General features: G+C 49.2%; 2 protein-coding genes across 21 annotated transcripts in view; one reads left to right on the top strand and one right to left on the bottom strand.

Moving 5' to 3' along the window:
• The first annotated feature begins 1,809 nt into the window (after window positions 1-1,809).
• On the top strand, window positions 1,810-18,376 carry acss3 (acyl-CoA synthetase short chain family member 3). 4 transcript variants are annotated; one of them, XM_078100466.1, is made up of 17 exons: window positions 1,810-2,402; window positions 3,304-3,448; window positions 3,555-3,743; window positions 4,022-4,156; window positions 4,482-4,622; window positions 4,973-5,053; window positions 5,324-5,419; window positions 6,438-6,589; window positions 9,734-9,837; window positions 15,670-15,765; window positions 15,858-15,921; window positions 16,016-16,102; window positions 16,728-16,809; window positions 16,992-17,114; window positions 17,222-17,321; window positions 17,452-17,627; window positions 17,975-18,376. In XM_078100466.1, the coding sequence occupies exons 1-17, from the start codon at window positions 2,092-2,094 to the stop codon at window positions 18,056-18,058; spliced, it is 2,166 nt and encodes a 721-aa protein (XP_077956592.1). In that variant the 5' UTR covers window positions 1,810-2,091; the 3' UTR covers window positions 18,059-18,376. The 4 variants fall into 4 exon arrangements, 2 of the variants coding, with proteins under 2 accessions (XP_077956592.1, XP_040029395.2); XR_013467289.1 differs by lacking the exon at window positions 17,222-17,321; XM_040173461.2 differs by lacking the exon at window positions 16,016-16,102.
• The window catches only part of ppfia2 (PTPRF interacting protein alpha 2), an 83,432-nt gene continuing 80,495 nt past the window's right edge, over window positions 18,284-21,220 (bottom strand). For 10 of the 17 annotated variants that reach the window (XM_040173449.2, XM_040173453.2, XM_078100452.1 and 7 more), the window contains 2 exons: window positions 20,131-20,222; window positions 18,284-19,461 (listed from right to left, as the gene is read on the bottom strand). In XM_040173449.2, coding sequence (XP_040029383.2) covers window positions 20,164-20,222 — 59 coding nt within the window. In that variant the 3' untranslated portion in view covers window positions 18,284-19,461; window positions 20,131-20,163. The remainder of the gene's footprint in view (window positions 19,462-20,130; window positions 20,223-21,220) is intronic. The other 7 variants (XM_078100453.1, XM_078100456.1, XM_078100457.1 and 4 more) reach the window with 1 other exon arrangement.

Raw genomic sequence — 21,220 nt, 5'->3', positions numbered from 1 at the left:
AGTATCATTCAATTCATACCAAAACACAAAATAAAGCCTAACTTTTTTTGTGGCCTTGTTTTCCTTGTAAATCCAGAGAAATTCCTCGTACACATTCTTTTTCCAATGAAGACCGTTGTGATGCCGCAGACCCGAAAGTGGGGTTTAATGCCTTGCTCACGGGCACACCGGGGTTTTCAAAACAGAGATGTTGACGCCCCCTTCAGGTAAACAGCTCACGTCCACTTTGTCAAATGGAAATAATGGAACACACAACATGGAAGTAGTGCAATTGCACATTTGCTTGTTGCATCCAGCAGGTCGCGATTGATTTAATCTCATTTAACTTGAGAAGAAAGCTCTCTGGAGTTTAGAGTCACGCAGCCTGGAATGAGGACTCATTCATATTGAGCTGCAGCTCCTGTTACACATGTAAAATGCATAAAAGATTATCTTCACCTCCTGCCTGGACTGGCATTAAATAAGGGAATAAACGATAATGACTGTATCATTTGTACGTTCAATTTTGGGCGAATTCCCTCAGCTGTAATGTCTCAGGTATTCCGACCCGTGAATATGTTGACGGAAACCTTTCAACCTTTTTTAGACAAGCGTCTAAAGCCCGTCCAAGATGTAAAACGGCAATCATCGTCTTCAAACACATTCTATTATGAATCCGTTCAGACGCTCTGCTCGGAGATGAATCATTTGTGGAATTTGAAACGGTTTTCTGAAGGGCAGCCGGCAGATTTCGGCTTCAAAAGAATCACGCAGATTACAGCGAATCAGAGAGGAGGACAAGATGGATGGAATTGGATGACAGTTTAGCTCTGATCGGGCTTCGCAGGCCAGCCGGCGCTCGCTCTCTCTCTCTCTCTCTCTCTCTCTGTGCTCGTCCGGCGCCAGAGAGCATAACAATGTGATGTGCATTCTGCCAAGAAGAACCTGCGCTCTTACAAAGAGAGTTATGAGGCTGAGGGGATTTAGAGAGACCTTTTGGCCGGACAAATGAGAGGACAAAGGGAGGCGTCTCTTCCCTGCAAACCTCTTGATTGTTACACATGAATTGTGCTTGTAATTGACATGCTGTGTGGAATGTGAGGAGATTTTGATCAATATCAGGTTATTGAGAAAACAGTTTCATTATGTCAATAAAGCAACGGGATAAGATGGATTCAAGAAGACTTTCATCCATAATTCAGGATCACTGTTTGATCACTGTTTGTTTACCCCGCAAACAGTTCCAGGTCGCTTCAGTTTCATACATTTGGAGCCAGTAGCTGCAAGGCCTTTGCCAAGGAGGAGGAGGAGGAGGGTGGGGGGCTTCATCGGGGGGGTCCAAGAACCGCCCAATGGAAAAAACTGCTCTGATCATGCATGTATAAATAGACACAGATGAACTGAAATATCAGATGGATGAGTTACTCATATACTGGGGCACCAGTGCGCAGGGGTCACGTCCAGGGGGAGAGGAGGGTCACGGGGGGGTCAGCTGGATTATGGGTATTTACCAGCGGCCTGGATGACGGCGGTGAAGAAAGGAGACGTGTATGCAACCCCATCCTCATGACTCAATTATGTTCAGACGTACCCTTAAAACCAGGCCTAATTAATATCACACTCTTTATTTCTACATTTTAATTTAGACATTTGTAATGCTTCGCACTTAAAAACAAAACGTTTATATTTAGGTGTGCAATGAGAAAGTGTGTCCAAACTTTGGAGTGGTACTGTGGTCACATTGTGCCACGTTGCAAATGGAATCCATCCAAAGTAAGTAAGCCTGCTGCCTCCTCGCCTCCTCTCTCCTCGCCTCCTCCGCTCTCGTTTCCCGTGGGCGGGACCGAGGCGCGAGGAAAGGAGGCGAGGAAAAAGGAGTCGAGGCACTGCAAAGTAGGCAATAACAAAAGTGGGTCAATGAGCCACATGCAGTTCGTGGTTCAAAGGGAGTTTCTTCGGGAGGCTCCTTTCCCCCTGCGGGGCCCCCAGACTACAGGCGCGTGACCCCCCCGCACACGCAGCGGCACATGCAGCAACACATGGGACGCGAGAGGAAGTAGTTTTCTTTTAGTTTGCTTTTAGACAAACTCGCCTCCAAGCAGCTTCGCAGCGATGCACTCCCAAATAAAACACCTACTGCGCCCGAACCTCTGCGCCCCGGTGACGCTGCGCAGGAGCGTTTGCGCGGCGCGACAACGCGGCGTCGGACCCGCGGGACCGCGTGCGTCCTCCTCCTCCTCCTCCTCCTCCTCGTCCTCCGCGCGGCCCCGCAGGAGCTACGCATCGGACGCGGCGTACGGCCGAGCCTTCGCCTCGGCGAGGGACCACCCCGAGACCTTCTGGGGGGACGCGGCGCGCGACGTCGACTGGTTCGAGCCGTGGCGCAACACGTTGCGCGCGCGGGATCCGGCGTTTCCGAACTGGTAGGTTTTCAGTGCCGCGTGCGCCGAGGCGCTGAAGACCCGTTGCGTTCACAGCCGTCTGTCAATGCATATGGGGAGGGAGGGAGGGGGGTCAAGTAGGCCTTTAAATTAAAATTAAATAACACACGACCCTGAAGTACTAACATTTTAGTAACGTGCACAAACCCTGTTTGAACACCGCGAGGCGATTAATGATTAACCACCACATGAGCGGAGAAATGGACTCGTTTTGTTGATTCTATTTAAATAGAAATACACCGTGGAGAAACGTGTAATTCACCTGCCTGTGTTCACGTCGTATGGTGATTTTTGTGAGTTTTTTTGGGGGGGGGGCTTCACCTCTTCGTTCCGCTTGAGTTGACGCGAATGTGAAGTGACGCCTTTGAGTTCATTGTTCGCCGGCCGCTGCTCCTCAAACGCGGCAAACGCTTTGTTATTGTCCCTCGCTTCATCGTCCAACTTCAAAATAAATGAAAAACGACCGAAGCAAGTCGAGAGAAAACGGGAGGTCGCGTTTGCTACAAAGATCAGTTTAAAAAGGACAAAATGAGTAAATAATGAACATGATACATAAAGTCACATTTCTGTCACTTCCACTCAGCTGATCGAGGTGCAAGCTCTGACTTGTTATATTCATTATATAAGCAAGTTATTTATTTCATTAAGGCTACTTGGGTGAAAGAGCAGGCTTGAACTTTGACCTCATTACCACTGAGCTGTCCCACGTAAAAGTGTATTTCTACTTTACATGCAATAAAACAAATTACTTAACGTTTTAAATAAAAGGAAAGTGTCACTCCTCGACAACATGAAGGTATCATCAATAATGTTCACTTCAAATCCGCGCCGCTCCAATTTCAGACTTTTGAACATGATGCTTGATCGTGTTGCCGTCTTTCAGGTTTGTTGGGGGAAAGTTGAACATGTGCCACAACGCCGTGGATTGCCACGTGGAAAGCGGCCGCGGAGAGCAGCCCGCCGTCATCTACGACAGCCCAGTGACCGGGGTCAAACGGGTCATCTCTTTCAGGGAGCTTCAGGACCAGGTAATGACTACTCACCTGGTGTGTGACAAATCACGGACAGCGAGGCGCTTTGCGTGCGGGGATTCGCGTGAACACAGTTCTCCGCCCTCGCGTCGTCTCGACCCAGGTGTCCAGGTTGGCAGGCGTCCTGGTGAAGAACGGTGTCCGGAAGGGAGACCTGGTGGTCATCTACATGCCCATGGTGCCCGAGGCCATGTTCGCCATGCTGGCCTGCGCGCGGGTCGGCGCCCCTCACAGCCTCATCTTCGGCGGCTTCGCTTCCAAAGAGCTCTCCGTCCGCATCGATCACGCCAAGGTGGGAAAATGTCTAATATAGTTTGTAGGAGAGCTCGGGACTCAGCTGGGTTTCGTGTTAATGGGAGTCGATTTTGATCAAACACCCGGAGAACCTCTCAGCCTCTGATTGCTCGGCTGCCACTATTTTCCTAACGTCCCAACCTCCTCCATCCAAACCCTTATTACACTTTCCAGGGTTTTTGCCGATAACGGAGCATAATTGAATTTAAATGCAACGCACGTTGAGTTTCCCCGTGCAATGAAACATTGCACTTACCCGATCCCGGTGTTTCCCAGCCCAAGATGATCGTGACCGCCTCGTTTGGCATCGAGCCGGGCCGACAAGTGGCGTACATCCCTCTGGTGGAGAAAGCCTTGGAGATGAGCTCCCACAGGCCCTCCAAAGTCCTCATCTACAACCGGCCCAACATGGTAAGAGACACCAAGCCTCATAGCAGCCGGATGGTTTAAATATACCCGAGCCGTCCGTGCGATATCAAAGGATGTCTTAGTTACTTGAGAAGCACAGAAAGGGACCTTTTTGTTGTTGTTTTGGCCTCCCGGGATGATTTAAATGTTAATGAAGTTAAAGTATCAGAGACTTTTAGAAATGTGGCGGATGTCAGCGGCTGTCAGAACGGGAGTCAGAGCAGAGTTTAAACATCTGGATAGAATACATGATGTCTTCCCCACTTATGGTGAACTGATTTGTATCGGGAGTTTGTATCGTTTGTGCTCTTTGTCCGTTTCTTTTAAGGAGAAAGCGGCAATGAGTCCGCAGCTGAGTCTGGACTGGGACGAGGAGATGGCCACAGCTCGTCCTCACGACTGTGTCCCCGTCCCCTCCAACCACCCGCTCTACGTCCTCTACACGTCCGGAACCACTGGAACGCCAAAGGTACGGAACCTTCAGGGTATTATTTGGTCTTTGACCCCCTGGATGATATCAAATGGATAAATCAGCCTCGTGGCGCCGTTGTTGCCAGGCCGTCTTCTTATCTGTTTGAGACGATCTATATGATCGTAGACTTTGGGACTTTGGGGCTGACATTATTTCGCTAAAATATCTAAACGGCACCATTAACTAATTAAAGCAGGACAATGGAGTCATTGGAAAACCTAATTACCTTCAGTACGGCGGCGCTGAGCCGCTGTGTGCAGATTGATGTTAAACGCCCGTCTCTTCCTGCTACCTGTCACCCGTCTGATGTTGGGTGTGTGTGTTTTTTTTTTATCTCGTCCCCCCAGGGTGTTGTGCGAGACACTGCGGGCTATGCAGTGATGCTGAAATGGACCATGTCGAATATTTATGGACTCAGTCCCGGAGATGTAAGGCAATAAAGCGCCGCCTCGAGTCGGAGGCCTCATCTGAGGACAAATAGCTGGCGGCCAGAGAAGAGAGAGCGAGAGTTTGCTCTGTACTTGAATTAACATTTGGATCACATGCTGACTCAACAGTCAGACATATTTAAAATGTGTTTTCTCTCAATTCATTAGCTATTTGATTTGCATTTTAAGTGCATTTCAAGTGGGATGAAAACCATGTTATTAGAATTATTTCCACCTGTTAAGCGACACTTTTCTTTACACCTCTGGCAGGTTTGGTGGGCAGCCTCCGATCTCGGCTGGGTGGTCGGCCACTCGTACATCTGCTACGGTCCTCTGCTCCATGGTAACTCCACAATTCTCTACGAGGTACGTCCCCGTAGACGAGGGAAAGCGTGTTCTCATCTGGACACCGAGTCTGAAATAAAGTTGGATTAATTGAACAATTTTGCCCCCAAAAAAAGCTGCAAGCTGAATATATCCATGTTTGGTTCACTGCTCCAGTTTGTGTGAACTGTGTTTTACCCCGTCGCCGTGTTCCACTCTCCAGTCTATTTTAGTCCTTTTTTTTTCCACCGTTCAATGTGACCCCGGCACGTGCACTTTATGCCCACAGACACGGGCGTTACAAAGACAATTCTGCTTTTATTTAACTGCTGTGCAGCAGAAGCAGTATTCTAAAATCGATCTCAATCGATGGAAACCGTTAAAACTTCATCGCACGGCCACTAAAAACACATTCGACCTCATTCAAGGTTTTGTATTGCTGTTTTAAAACGTTACCCAAACATGATGTGCAAGGTGACAACGGAATGCAATAGATGTATAAAACATACCCAAGCAAAAGCCACCGACTTGATATTTCTTCGCAGGCCTCTTGTTATGCGGACGGGTATTAGCTGCAGCTACGAGGGGTGTGTGTGTCTGTGTGATCTTCCACCGTGCGTTTTTTAGGCGGGTTTCTCACTCGTTACATTAGAACTCAGTCTTTGACTGCAGCCAGGCGGCTTCTTTCTTCGGGCATTATGCCGCCGACGCTTCTGTCTTCCCTCAACACGCACGCACAAATATTTATTCAGAGCAAAAATGACACCCAGAACCACCCGCTGCTGTTTACTATTCTCAGTCGGGCTCGAGCCGAATACCAGGATGACACGGACGAGGCGTCTGTAGAAGGCGTTCCGCCTGCAGGCTCCTCTTCTCCTGTGTCCTCACTGTGTGTTCTGATCCGTGGGTTCGAGCCCATCTGTCTGGAAGGCGGCCTTCTGAACAGGTGCCCTGTGCATGTTGTGGAAACGTGGCCGCGGCGTGCTTCGAGGTTTAGCGCGGTGCCGCGTGACGGGCTCGTCGGGCTCAAACAGCTGTCGGCGCGCTGACTGTGTTGCAGGGCAAGCCCGTCGGGACGCCGGACGCCGGGGCCTTCTTCCGCGTCCTGTCGGAACACGGGGCCTCCTCCATGTTCACAGCCCCCACCGCCATCCGCGCCATCCGCCAGCAGGACCCCCACTGTTCACTCGGGAGAAGACACCCGCTCTCCAGGTAGACGCCGACACTTCTTAACTGAATGGAATTAGCCAGAAACGAGGCCTAACTAACGGCATTGCCGCATTTGTAACAAAGTAAGATTAAGACGGGTGACACGTAAAAATAAAAGAAGAAAATCTGGAAATGAATGGAAATTAAATCTGACCAATACTGATTTCATTATTGATCCAATTATCTTGAATTTATCCTTTTACTTTGTCATCTAAAATTGTTTTTTATTTAAATGTGTCTGTGCTGACCGTTTTAATCACGTGTTATAAGCTGTGCGTAAGACAGATCATGATTCCCTCTTTCGTATCTATTTTTTAGTTTTACAAGTCTGCATGTAAACGCATTAAGATCACATTGCGGTTCGCACTCGCCCGTTTTTGCTGAATAAAGCCTGAACACGCGGTACTCAGTGTAACAGGTGAAAATTAGCCGTTAGCTACGTTGTTTAGCTAACGTTACCTACGTTGTTTAGCTAACGTTAGCCCTTTCTCGTACTGATTTCAAAAAAGGATTTGTTGTCGCCACCGGTGTCAAATCATTAAACAGGACATTTATTACATAATGTTTGCAAACAGGAGACCGAATTGACACACGCGGTTTTCCCCTCCAGCGTCCACGTACACACTGAGAGGACGGTTCCTACACCAACAGGGCGGCTTTGTGCGCGTACACAGATGTCATTGTGCGAGGACCATCGCGGGCCTTTACCCCCGAGACGTGCGTCTGAGCATCACGAGACGCCGAGTGCTCGGCGGACCTCTTATCTCCGGCGTGACATCGGGCGGCCTGTGGCGTTGCGTCGGCGTGCGTGACCTGCCGTCGGTCAGCATGAATGTCATCGATCGATAGTCGGGGAGTGATATGCTGATCAAATGAGGAATCTGTGTGTGTCGCTGTTCCGTCAGTCGCGCTTTGAGGAGCCTGTTAACCCCCGACTGTCTGCACCCGTGGGTGCTAATGGGGCTGGACGACAAACACCGTGTTGAATGTCAGTTAGCCACGCTACTCATCTGTCTGAAATGCAGCGATTACCAGGACGATTAATTGTGCGGCGCAGTGAAAATTGAACGCGGAAAGGGTTCTGGTGTCGATTGTGCCGCTGTCACACAATCACAAAGCTACAGTGAGTTCAGATGACCTGTGGCCTCCATGAGTGACGGAGTAACTCTGTCTCTGGCTCGACTGTCAGACAAAGACCTTGTTTCAACCACCGTCGGGCTGCTTGTGTTTCCACTTTATCTCTCGTAATGCGTCTTTTCCCCTCGGTTGTGGCACGCCGGTGAAAGATTACACTGTTTCCCTTCAGCGCTGAACGAAACACGCCACCATGACGTGACACCGAGGCAGCAAGACAGAGGAAGCAATGAAAAAGGATTTTGTTCTAACGCAGGCCTCTTAACTCAGGACGCGTGCATTCATTTGTATTGTTTACAAAGGGGTTTTCTGCTGAAATAAATGCGTTATTTTGAAATTGGCAATCTGAGAACAGATCTATCGCCTCATAGAACACACGGAGGGGCAAATAATGCCGCTTTTAGTTAAAAGTGTATTGGTGGGTTGTCCGAAAACTCCCTTTAGCTTCACTGTGAAGCTCAGGAAGAAACGCCCCGTCTGCGGTTTGTTGACACTGTGAGGTGTTTGCTCCCCGCGGGGGGGCCGGCTCCGCTGTAATAACCCAGGACCCTTATCAGGGGGCTCAGTATTACTTGTCAGCAGTGATGTGAGAGAGATTGTGGAAGGTTTTGTCGTGCAGCATTCATGCATACACCTGCTTATCAATTCATCAGGGCTCGAGAAGCTAATCATTTACGATGCCGCTTGTAACAGATTCAATGATTTGCACTGTAAGATGTAGTGGGAATCAGCCTGAGGCATGTTGGTGATTTGTGAACTTAAAACACGTGACTAAGTGCCGTCACGTGGATCCGCTTAACCGGCCGAGTGTTGCTTTCTGCTTTAATGGCCCGAGGTCACGCTGCGGAGATTAGGCCTTATCTTTTCTAACTAGCACAGCTTTCATTGCTCAACACGTTCTCCCCAGCGTTACAGAGATGTGGAATATGTGCTATCACTACTAACAGCCTCCAGTAGTTATTTTCATTGCACGCATAAATCAACATTACGATTTAACTTCTTTCCTGGGAGTAATATTGTGATGAAATCATATTGAAATACGATTACACTATTACCTCATCTAAATGTACAATAAGCACATACTGGGGTAATAAGTTCCCCATCGGTGGCTTGGGATTGTGTTATTCTGTTATTATTCAGACAATAGTGCGTGAAATAAATAATGCAATGTAATTCGGGGAGACGGCAGGAGGAGAAACGCTGTGATTCGGTGCGGAGAGGCTGGCGTGACGACATTGTGACTGTACGTCTGATTGCGGCTGAAAAGCCATTCTGCCACCGCGCAGGGTAGCGAGCGATGAGCCGATGCCCCAAGCGACGGTTCACGGGGTGAAAACGAAGCAATCAGCGGAGCATCTCTGGCTCCGCTGTGACCGGTTACTCGCAGGGGGGGGGGGGCTCCGAGTTTTGTGGAGAAATGATGGGGGGAGGGGAGGCCGAAGATGGAAGCTGCTGTGTTTCCAGGTCCCCTGAAGGTCACGGAGGGAGGGCCTCGTGAAGCATTGGGGGTAGCAGTTCCCAGATTCAGATGGACTTTGCGGGGCTCTGGGAACACGTGACGTTACCACAAGAAGGTCCGAAAAACATTTACCAACCAAGAGATCAAAGATCACATTCGGCAGCTTTTCACAACGGATGTGACCCGGTTTCCATTGCTCATCTTCGTGCGCTCCAAACAATAACTCAGAAGCTCATAAGCTGCACAGAGGATCAAGGTGATGTAATATGATGACATATAATCAGTAGACTTAAGACACCCAGACGTGGCCGAATCCATGAATCATCCGCTGAACACTGACTCCCCGAGCGCGTTGAAAGGCACCTCTGAGACACATTCTTATTCGCGTTTAGTGTGCGTTTCCTTTCATATGCAAAAGGCCTTTTGCAACCCGAAGACCCAGATGCATATTAATAGCGTAGAAGGTCCGACTCGACTATCAGAAAAATGAAAAGCGGCTTTGTGAATGAACTTCTTCGCGTTGATTGACAAGACGTCCTCCGGTGTCCTTGCAGGCTGCGCTCGTTGTTCCTGGCGGGCGAACGCTGTGACGTGGAGACGCTGGAGTGGGCGAAGAGCAGCTTCGGAGTTCCCGTCCTGGATCACTGGTGGCAGACTGGTAGGGACGGTTTCTGCTCTCTGATCCTCACTGAGGCCCTCCGTTGAAGTGTTTTGATATAAATATTACCTGATACCAGGAGTTCTGGTGGATGAAGTTCAAAATTGTTAAACACGTTTATTCCCTCTCAAACGCTGCGTGTGAGGCGATTAATCAGGTCCCTCCACTAGGTTGAGAAGCTCTTTACCCTCCAAACTTTAGGGATTAAGTTCTTATGATGGAGAGGAAGCATTTTCAAAGTGTACTTTTATTAACCTGAACTGTGCGTGATGTTTTAATTTGATCTTTAAGACTCTTAAGCTCATCAGTAGGAGAAGACAATGAATCTGCCCTTTGCTGTGTTTCATTAGTCCGCTGACATTAACCTGACCTTGAGAAAAGATCTAACTCCAGGAAATCGCTATTCCCCTGAAAGCGGCGAGTCATTATGAAGAACGTTCTCTGATGGATCCCATTTGATGCTTCATTGTGAAGACGGGGGGGGCGGATTGGACCCTTTATACCGGAGTCATTGTGACGTTAAAGAACCCCGTGTGTGATTTAATGACCTTCTCTCAGAGCTCATGGGCCCACAGAATGACGTAGTTTGGACTAGATATTTGAACGGCAGTCCAAACCAGGCGGGAGGGCAGATGAATAACGGCTGAGATCCTCATTTGATCTGAAAATGAGACCCATGATTGGAAGTGATGGGAGGGAACTGCTCAATCGCAACTGAACAGGAGTCGGACCTTTGAGTATCATCGAGTTCACTGACGTTGAATCTGCTTTGCGCCCCGAAGTGATGTGGTTATAAAAGAGATAACGGAACAGAAGCAATCAGAACGCAATCAATTGAATGTGTTTTTAACACCTGTAATTGCCCAAAAAGGGGAATATTAGCTAGTTTTAGATATTTTTTAATTTTGTCTCCCATGAATATTTAGAAACGGGATGAGAACGGCAATCGTGGATTCGAGGATCGATGCTGCAGGCGACACACACACTGATCCGACCGGTCCGTCCGAGCGCCAAGGCAGTGCCAAGCGCTCGCTATTGTAATATCGCAGAGATGTAATCGATCCCCTCTCGGGTTCGATAAGCTGACCCCGCCGTGCGCTGATCAGATACGCGCGTTAGGAATTAGCTCAGCTCGCTCGCTGAGATCGCGGCTCGGTGCCCGCGCGTTGACGTCGTCCCGCCTCGGATTGTTTCTGACCAGACGGATGGACTCCGGCCCGAACAAAGCTGCTGATTCTCATCTTTCTCTCCGAAACGCCAGCCGTTAACATTTCATCTAACTTGAACAAAGGGAGGTTTGTTCCTCACACACACACACACACACACCAAACCCCCGTCACACTGAGGCGATTCTAACCAAGTGCTGCATTGAGTTTGGAGGAAAACCTCTGGCACCCTCTTGGTTTCTGTCTCGATGTGCAAATCCCGTTGGATTTTTCACCCTCTGCTAAACTCAACCCCTGGCAGCTGCCGGCTGGCGCAGCGATCCAAACGCGCCCTCCGCTTTTTCACGCCAGATGGGGTCACCGCCCGTCACACTTGCTTTCCCTTTGTCCGCCCCGGGACAGTTTGTCCTCGAGCCTGCAAGTGAAAGACAGTCTGGCACGCTAGACGTATTCACGAGTCCCCCCTGGTCTATCAGAGTTTGTGTTAAAAACCAACATTTGCTGAATAATGCTAACGTTCACCTCGGCCTCTGGCAGACATGTTTACCCAGAACGTGTAAGACAAACACCGGGGACGTCCTGTTTTGATTCGTTCTCCCGACACAGCAAGTGTTTGCATTTCTGCAGGGAATTGTTACCATAAAAGTTGATACCAGCCTGGTGATTAAAGTGTCTCGCTAAGGCAACTTCACTACTTTGCAACCGCAAACCCACAACCAGAACTTTCCTTCTGGCTGCAGTGAGTTCTGTGGGCCCCCTGTCGCATCTTCATCATCATCATCACCATCATCTTCCCATCCGACAAAGTTGTTTAACGTTGGAGGCGCGTTTATTTAAAAAACGAAAGATGGATTCCTCCTTTTGAGAAACTCATTAAAGTAAAAACACCCAAAAGCAAAGTTTGTTTTTAACTTTTGGCTTTAAAGCTTTTTGCTTTTTTCTTGCTCGGATCTCCTTTTTTTTTGTTTTTGTCTCCCACACATTTGGCTTTCAATTATAAACACGGATCTCTGTCCGTCTACTCGTAGCTCACCGGAAGAAATAGATAGAAACCGAACAATATCAATCACCGGCCCGTAGATCTTTTTCGCTGCCTGCTTTCAGTCCTGTGATGTAATATTCAGCCTTGAGCTGAAATCGATGGTGAGAAGAGTCGCCGCGGGCAAAGAGACGAAGGGAAAGGTGAACAGAGCAGCACATTCATCAAGCAGATAAATCACTTCCGGGCCCAATTGAAAACAAATGTGTTTGACTCTTGATTAAAACCCGTTTGAACCGCTGTCCTCCACGACAGTATCGGTTCTTGACGTACAAGTTTATCCTCCAGGCGCCTCGGTGTGAATCTGTTGCATCATCATTTATTTATTGTGTGTCTGCGGCTCCCGGCTTAAAACGATGCATCATCTACTTCATTACCGTCTGACATCATCTCCCGACGCTGCAAACAGCTCATTAGGTAGCCGACGGCATCCGGCTGAAGATATTTAAGAGGAAAAAAAAAAAAAAAAGGGCTCATGGTTTTGTTTCTCGCCTTTTCCTCGCCCGTCTCCACTCCTCCGCTCTCTTCACTGGCTACCGGTGGCCGCCCGCATCCAGTTCAAAACATTGGTGCTCACGTACCATGCTGTGAATGGATCGGGTCCAGCTTACATCCAGGACATGGTCAAACCCGACATCCCGACCCGCACTCTCCGCTCTGCATCTGCTAAACTACTCGTCCCTCCCTCACTGAGAGCAAAACACTCGACTAGATCTCGACTCTTCGCTGTCCTTGCGCCGAAATGGTGGAACGAGCTCTCTGAAGACACCAGGACCGCAGAGAGCCTTCATATCTTCCGCCGCAAACTAAAGACACACCTCTTCAGACTCTGCCTCGACTAAAGACTAACAAATTGTAGCACTTAAATTGTACTTGTAACGTCACTCATCTATAGCAAATTGTAAATTGGCTTATTTGAGGAAATTGCACTTTCTTGTTTCTTGTTCTCCTGAGTTTGTACCCTATGGTTGAATGCACTTACTGTACGTCGCTTTGGATAAAAGCGTCAGCTAAATGACATGTAATGTAATGTAATGTCTCCTCGCTGCGTATTTCACACAGAGAGCTGCTCTCGCTCTCCTCCCCGCAGCTCCACATCAGGTCCCCGCCTGTGGAACTAATGAAGGGGTGGGGGGGGGGGGTGTCAGCTGACGCGAGGTGGCGGCGTGACGTTCAGCGGGCGGGAGGTCACGCGCTTACGAATGGAAGCGGCGTTGCCACAGCGGCCGTCTGCAGATTTCATTATCCTCCTCTCGCATCTCGCTCCTTGGCCCTAATTACATTGTGCCGAGCTTCGGCGCCTCTTTCCACGCCGACTTGCACGCATGAATTAGCGAAACCGGCCCGGCCCGGTTCCCCTCGCGTTCACATGAGAAAATGTCATTCTGAAGCCTGATAATAATACGTGCGCTATTTTAAGAATCAAGTGCCATTGGCGGCGGGGGGCGGTTGCAGGAGGGCGAGGATGGAGGTTGCTGATGTCACTGGTGTTGCCTGGCAACAAACGTGTGTTTCCAGTCGGCAGGTTTTGGCTGCCTCGCCAGCGAGCGGACGACGGACTCAGTCGGTAGAGCTTCAGGTGTCTCTCCGTCTCCCTCGGGCTGACAGCAGGTGACGTTGTGCACGGAATGGGACGCCCTCGACTCGGGCCAATCCGTTGTGGCGTTTGCCAGGTGCTGTCTGTCGGAGCCTCAGAGGGTCTGATCAAAGGGAGAAGCGTTTAACACACCGGCATCCGGCTCCCTGGCGACATGCAGAGAGTGTGTGTGTGTGTGTGTGTGCGTGTGTGTGTGAGATGTAAGTGCTCATCTCATTTTCCTCCGTCTCCGGTGGGAAACATCACCAGCCTTCGGTAGTCGGTGCGTTCTCTTCTTTCTCGCTTCCTCGTCTCCGGTCCAGTCGAGTTCTTGGCCAACCGGCCCTTCGGTGTCTGGTTGTCATCAAACTGAGAGCACCATGTTTGTTTCCCCACTCACTCTCCTCCCAAGCCACACAACTAATAAACTCGGCTACTCGATAGCGCCAACGTATTGCCCCCCCCCGCCCTCCCTCCCCATTCATCACACTCGAGATGCCTCCCACTGGCCAGAAGATTGATTAGTTTGTGTGCAGGGGGAGCGAGACGGAGCGGACAAGGAAGGGGAAGACGGTGATGGGAGTAGACCAACACTGGTACCCCAGGAGTGTTTTTGTGTGTGCGTGTGCCAAAGACCCACAATGCAGGCACACAACCACACAACCACACAGCCTGTGTGTGTGTGTGTGTGTGTGTGTGATGTTTTCACTCTTCAATGCACTCACCTGTCTCAGCCGGTGCCGCCTGCCTTTCATATCCAGCACATTCAATCCGCTCGGCACAATGTGACCAGAATAGAAGCAGCGGAAGCATTTTCATCTGTTTCATTTCATCTCGAGCAGACGCGGTCCTGACAGATAACCAACCGCTGTGGATTATATTTTGGTGGGGCGGTTTTGGTTGAGCGTGTCAACAGTCTCATATCTACGTCATTTAAGAGACCATCTGCTTTAAGTAATGAAACCCCGTTCCAGGAGTTCACCATCTATTACGGAGTTTATTAGCGAGCGTCTGAGTCGGCCTCTAGAAAAGTGACTCGTCCGTTTTCCGTCTTTTCCTCTTACGCGTGAGGGGGAAGCGTTTAAGTGCAATCTAGTCGGATGGTTTTCACTCAGGTTGCCTCGATTTCACGCCTGGAAGACGTGCGGCCGGTTCGCCCCGTCCCCCTTGTAAAATGTCACGGTCCAATTAAATTGTCTTTTTTCATTTAGCTCCCTGAAAACAAGCACTCGCCCCGTGGGGGCCAGAATCACCGCCAGCGCTCCCCGGCTGCTGCTGGTTTTAAACATGCCCGGGCCGGTGGCTGTGGCGAGTCCTCCGGACGGCCGTATCGCTTCGCCAATATCGCCGACAACCTTCTTTTGGGGTCCGTGGCTAAAAGTGGAAGCAATTACAGAGAGTTTAAAAGATTCCTGCAGCTGTTGACTGTCTGTCATCAGTCATCGCTCTGCTCTCTGACCAGGTGGGCCGCGCTGTTCCCCCCCCCGTCCTCCCCGTCCCCCCTAAAAGGGTTTCATCATCGCTGCTTAATGCTGTCTCTGCAGACACTGACGGGGTTTGAACCCTGCAGGGAGCAGCTGACCTGCTGCTGATCAATGGGACGAACACTGCTGCCGGTTCAGAGGTTGAGAAATGCCTTCAACCCCCCCCTCTCTTCCTTTGATAAGCTAACCCCCCCCCATCAACCAACAGCAGGGCCTGTGTCTTCCACACTCGGGCTCGCCATGAAAAACACGGGACGGAAAACGTCATCGAGGGAAGATGATCTAGTTCGCTTGTGAAAAAAGCTCGTGCTCGCGTTTGCATCTTGGTCATTTAGTGAAAGCTGTCCTCGTATTCCTGCGGCATGAGATGTGTAATGAGGTTGCTCCTCGAGGACTCTCCAGAGCAGCTGTCAATCACTGTATGTTAATGCTGCGCACAGAAGCAAAGCGTCCAACGTTAGAAGGTGTAACACTCGCATAAGGAAGCAGGAAACGATGTTGTGCTTTGACTGAGACCGCGTTGCTCGCCCTCGTTCATGTCTCTGCGTCTCTTTGTGTCTCCTTCAGAAACCGGCTCAGCCATCACCTCCTCGTGCATCGGTCTGGGCAACTCGCTCACGCCACCTGCAGGTCAGGCTGGCAAACCTGTGCCAGGCTACGATGGTAAGCGGGCGCGTCCCGGCTGCAGCGCACGAGCTGCTGAATTCATTTCACGCTTTCACTCTCTCTCTCTCTCTCTCTCTCCCCTCCACTAGTCAGAGTGATCGACGATGACATGCGGGAGGTGCAGCCGAGGACGCTGGGAAATATCGTGGTGAGGTGAGCCGAGTCCATGCGTTTGTGCCGCGTCGGGGCATCTCGTTCATTGACAGAACCCTCAGTGATCCGATTAAATCTCACTCATTTCCCTTAGTCAGCCGCCCCTCAGTCCCCGTGGTTTATCTTCTGTTCTGCTACATGTCAGTTATCGCTGTCCGCCGCCTCCGCGTCTCCGCTCCCGGTAAGTGGCGGTGTTGACTGGCGGCCAACACACGGGGGGGGGATTTCCAGGGAATTCGCATGTGTTCTGCGGCTCCGAGGGGCCGACCACAGGAGGAGCCGCCAAACAGACGGGAACAGCTGTGTTGCTGTATTTCCCTTTCTAGTAGCCAGGAAGTCTGTGACCACGGCTTCGTAAAATCATAATCTAGGGTTAGCTCATTGGAATGTGTTATGGCTTCGAGGCATTGTGTGTTAAAGTTCAAGTGTATCGATGTATGTATATACAATTTAATTATTCAAATAATATGAAATGACGAGAAAATGTTGGCTGGAATCTTGCTTTTTGATGAAATGAAGTGTTTTGCATTCAGCATCATAACGTTTTGGATCATTCTCCTCCTGAGAAACAAATCCACGCAGAGGCCCGCTTCGGGTTTTCGAAATGGGATCATCTCGGTCAAGAAGAGGGATTACTGTCAATCTTTGGACAAACAAAGACGGAGCAACTGAGCTCTCCAGTGCGCTGTGTGTGTGTGTGTGTGTGTGTGTCTGCACTGGTATCCATTGCTTTATTGGGTCAAATCTGATAGGCTTCTCTTAATGCTCATTGAGGGTTAACATTTTTAATACCATTTCTCCCTCAGACCACCGTTGCCACCTGGTGCCGCGCTGTCGCTGTGGCAGAACCGGGATCTGTTCAAGGAGCTCTACTTCACAAAGTTCCCCGTGAGACATGCCGCCACCTCCGCGCGTTCCGCTGCGCAGCTGTGTGATTTCAAAATAAAAGCAATTGTTTCGGTTCCAACACGTGTGAATGTACGAGGGGGCCCTCTGGTGGCAGAACCCTTCGTTGCCACACAGTGAACGCTCTCTGATTGGACTCCTTCCTCTCTAATACTCACCACCAGGGTTACTATGACACCATGGACGCGGGTTTCGTGGACGAGGAGGGTTTCCTTTACATCATGTCCCGGTCCGATGATGTCATCAACGTGGCGGGCCACAGGCTGTCGGCTGGAGCGTTGGAAGAGGTAAGAGGAGGACGACAGAGCAGATTTCGCCGGCCCCTCTCCATGGCGTTGCGATGCATGTATGCGTCATGTGTGTGCATGTGTGTGTGTGTGCGCGTGTTTTGCAGTCAGTAATGCAGCACCCTGCAATCGGAGACTGTGCTGTGGTTGGTCTAGAGGACGCGCTGAAGGGTGTTGTTCCCTTGGCTCTGTGCGTGCTCAAGAACGGTGAGACATGGCAGACGCGCGGTGCAGCGTTAACGCAAGGGTTGTAAAACATCTGCATGGGTGCTACACATCCTTATTTATTTATTTATTTATTTTTAACATGTGCTCGTTCCCGTTCGTTTTTCCTCAGGCGTGCAGAAAAAGCAGGAGGACATCACGAAGGAGCTGGTGAAGCTCGTGAGGGACACCATCGGGCCGGTGGCCGCCTTCAGAAAAGTGCTTTTTGTGCAAGCGCTGCCGAAAACGCGCTCCGGCAAGATCCCTCGCTCCTCTTTGGCGAACCTCGTCAACGGCAAGCCGTACAAGGTACGACTCGCTGTGAGGGAGGGGACGCGAGTAGGGGCGGAGCCTCAGCTCTGTGTGTAGAGATACAGATGTTTGTTTAGTGAGCCACTACTACAGTCCCGTAAAATGGGAACGAGACCCACGAAACACGACCTCCTCTGACCTTTCTGCTATTTGAATATACTTGAGTGACTCCTCCAAGCAACCTTTTACTTTTCACTGACGTACTCGACATTTTTAAACTGTTTTCCCATTGTGAATTTCTTTTTAAATATAATTACTTTTTGTTTTTTCGATATCCCATCCTTCATTTTTGATCAGCTTTCTGTTGATTCTGATTTGAACGGAACGATTATTTCTCCTTTCAGATCAGTCCAACCATCGAGGACCCAGAAGTGTTCAAAGACATTGAGACGCACGCGGAAAAAGCGCTGCGATATCGTGAAGATTGAGTCGACCTGTTGGATGATGAAGAAAGCCCGATCGATTCTTGCAAAACAAACTGAACCAAACCGATGGGAATTCAAAGACGTCCGTCTCCAGGAAGCAGTGCTTCCATTTTTTTAAAAGAATGACATCACTACCTGCGTGTAATCTGAATGATTTCAAACTGTTTTTATTACCAATGAGCAGAGCCACACACATTTTTATTGAATGACAAATAATTAAGACAATTCACTGACATTTTTTTTTATTGACAATGAAAATGTGCTTGCTCACCATCATTTACAAGTAATAAATAAAAATAAAAAAATGGGCACAAGTTAAAACAATTCCTTACTCGTGCAAGTCGAAGATGTAAAAACCGATGAAAAGCGCTGTACGAGTCGTCGATCAGAAAGAACTAAAAGACAGGTGACGGGGGGCCGAACAGCAGGTTACCCTGGAAACTCCGACAAACAAAGAGTTAACAGTAACACCAAATCACAGCAAGCAAAGGTCACCTCACTCCAACGCGGCCGCACACACTCATCGCAGGTGGAGTCTCTCCTGTTAACAGGGGGGGGGGGGGGCAGAAGGCCAGCGTGGCTAAGTGTGTGTCCTTTTGTGTTATTTATTGTATCGCCTGACAAAAACATACAGTACAACAATTGACGGGTTCTACGAATGTCGTCCTGCTTTTTTTTTTTTTTTTTTTGTTCTCTGAAAAGAAGTTTTGGAAAACCAAATCTCTGGTGTTTGGCTACTAAACGGTCCGTTGGGTTGATGCGGTCGTGTCAAAGTGCTTGTTATGTGTCCCCCAGTGCGTTAACACGTCCTCGTAAAAACGCTGCTTTCATGACAGCGCGTCCATGAGAAAGGAGGATGAGGATGTTTGTGTTTTTCCTACATCAGGTCTCCTCCTCTCACCGGTTTATCATCACAAGCACGATGCAAAAATAAACCCATATGTACAAAATGATCCAGAGATGCTGGGCTGAGATGGAGACGGGTTAAAGAGCAGCATATATATTCATCTATGGTCCACTAAATGAGGTGGAGGAACGTTGTTTTTTGTTTTTTTTTGCACAAACTCTGAATATATTTTTTTGTACATAGATCAGATGTGTGTATATATTAAAAAATGGCATACTTATTTACAGATAACCTACACATCTCCTGTAGAAGAAATAGACAGTACGTTATGCTTCGACAAGTTACTGTACATGTAAAAGGTAAAAACGGTGACAACAGGGCAGCCCGCGGGACAGTTTAGCACCGGCATCTGGTGCCCACATTATAAGGGAGGAGGAGGAGGAGGAGGAGGAAGGTCAGAGAGGAGAGCAGGGCTTCTTGGCAGTGCGTGTCATCCGAATGGTACGTTCCCTCGGCCTGTGCAGCCCCTCCACCAGTTCATCTTCCATCAGAACGGAACCTGCAGGGAGGCACAGCGAGCCGTTTACACCGAGGTACCGTTTAGCTGATATGTGAACGTGTGCTTGGTGTGGTCGCTACCTTTTTATGGGCTGGTCTTCAAATACATTCTATTTGCAACTGTTGTTAACGTAAAAAGAGTTCAGATCGGACAGCAATGGGGGGAAAAAAATACTTTGACGAGCTTGAGTCTTTGCAAAAGGGTGAACTTCTTTCACTGAGCTATTATTCAATAAGTCATATTCGCTGTCCAAGGTGCTAAAAGTCATGATGTCATGTGTCTGATGTAGCATTCGTAGCATGTGGAATACAAACAGAAGTCATGGTAGTGTTTTGAAAAAGTAAAACTAAAGAGTTAGCATGTAGATTTAGCATTTCTGCTAACGATTCCACTGCAGATTAAACTGTTAACTGTCGCCCGTCGTTGATCTGAAGCAGATTTCTGACCCGCCGTTTTTTGGACAGGCATTAAAGAGGACACGTCGGTGTGATAAAGTGTCCCGCTGTCGTCTCCTACCACCTCGTCACGGCTTCTTGGCCACAAGAAAAAAAAAAAAAAAAAAAAAACACGGCTTGGACACGCCAAGTCGTTTGAAACCCAAAACAAAAAGGTCTGTCTCAGTGGTTTCTGAGGGGAGCTGTGTGTTGATCAGAGTGTCGTGTTACATACAGCGTACAGTTTAAGGTGCCTCTCTTCCTCCCATCAGCAGGAGTAGGTTCTCACCGTGGAGTTGTCCAGCCGCTGTCCCGCAGAGGATCCGACTGCGTGGAGACAAAAGGAGACGGGGCCTTTGAGTCTAAATACCAAAGTTCCTCCTCGTCAGGGAGGGGGGGAGGGGCGGAGGAGGAGGGGGGGTGAAGGGCAAAACTCAAAACACGAGATTAGACGTCCTCAAGGGGTACGAGTGCGATCGCAAAGCGAAGCTCTCCTCTCACGACGGAGGCCACTTGCATCGCCCTCAGGAGAGAAAGCCACGCATCACACGCTCAGAGGACGTCTCCACGCCGGGGACGTCGCGGGACCAGGCGGGACAGAAGAAGACAAGGACGACCGATCAGTGTCACTGGGACACCTCGTGAGAGGGGAACACTGGCCAGAATCAGAGCACCGGGATGATTGACAGCTCGGGGGGGCTTAATGTGGGGCGACACTAATGCACTGTGCATCCCTTTAAACGATCATTTATTACAATTACAACTTGGGTCTTTGAGTTGTATTCTCATGTTGTCACTCGCAACGTTGAAGTTAATTGCTGAGACTTCTTGTGTTTTCTTTCCAATATATTTGATGACTTTGTTCTCCCAGATCTGAACAATGACTTTTGGTTCTTTGTAGTCAGAACAAATCGAAATAACAGACACAAACAGAAGAACCAAGTAGTAATAACCCGCAATGATCCTTTAAGGAAAGCCCCTTTCAGCCAGTGTTCCTGTTTAACAGCAGAGGGATGAGACACAAACTGTCCGCGTGGGTCATTGACACATTGAGGACACTGTCGACTATGTACACCTCGTCACGCAGCAGCGCCCACTCCAGCCGCCGCTTTGTTTTGCCGCTCAACGCGAAGGCCTATTTGCGTCTTTATTGCCCAAGCGGCGTCGCCCACCACATCCATTTTCAGGGGTTTTATTTGCAGCCAAAAATTCCAGTTACATAAGCAAAACATATCTTTTTACTTACAAACCTTTTCATTTTTCATTGCATTGTGAGTAATCTTGGTAGATAAAGACACAAATATACGGTAACTTCAAGGGTTACA

This window comes from Gasterosteus aculeatus, chromosome 4 (assembly GCF_964276395.1).
Source record: "Gasterosteus aculeatus chromosome 4, fGasAcu3.hap1.1, whole genome shotgun sequence".
Lineage (NCBI taxonomy): Eukaryota > Metazoa > Chordata > Actinopteri > Perciformes > Gasterosteidae > Gasterosteus > Gasterosteus aculeatus.
The sequence above is the reverse complement of the archived record's forward strand: the minus strand, read 5'-3'. Positions and strand labels throughout refer to the sequence as shown.

What these genes read in the sequence shown, in the direction of transcription:
- acss3 (XM_078100466.1), top strand. Translation starts at nt 2,092, where the DNA reads ATGCACTCCCAAATAAAACACCTACTGCGCCCGAACCTCTGCGCCCCG. An exon ending in TCAGGGAGCTTCAGGACCAG is followed by an intron (nt 3,449 to 3,554) that starts GTAATGACTACT and finishes GTCTCGACCCAG; the next exon opens with GTGTCCAGGTTGGCAGGCGT. An exon ending in CGGCTGGAGCGTTGGAAGAG is followed by an intron (nt 17,115 to 17,221) that starts GTAAGAGGAGGA and finishes CGTGTTTTGCAG; the next exon opens with TCAGTAATGCAGCACCCTGC.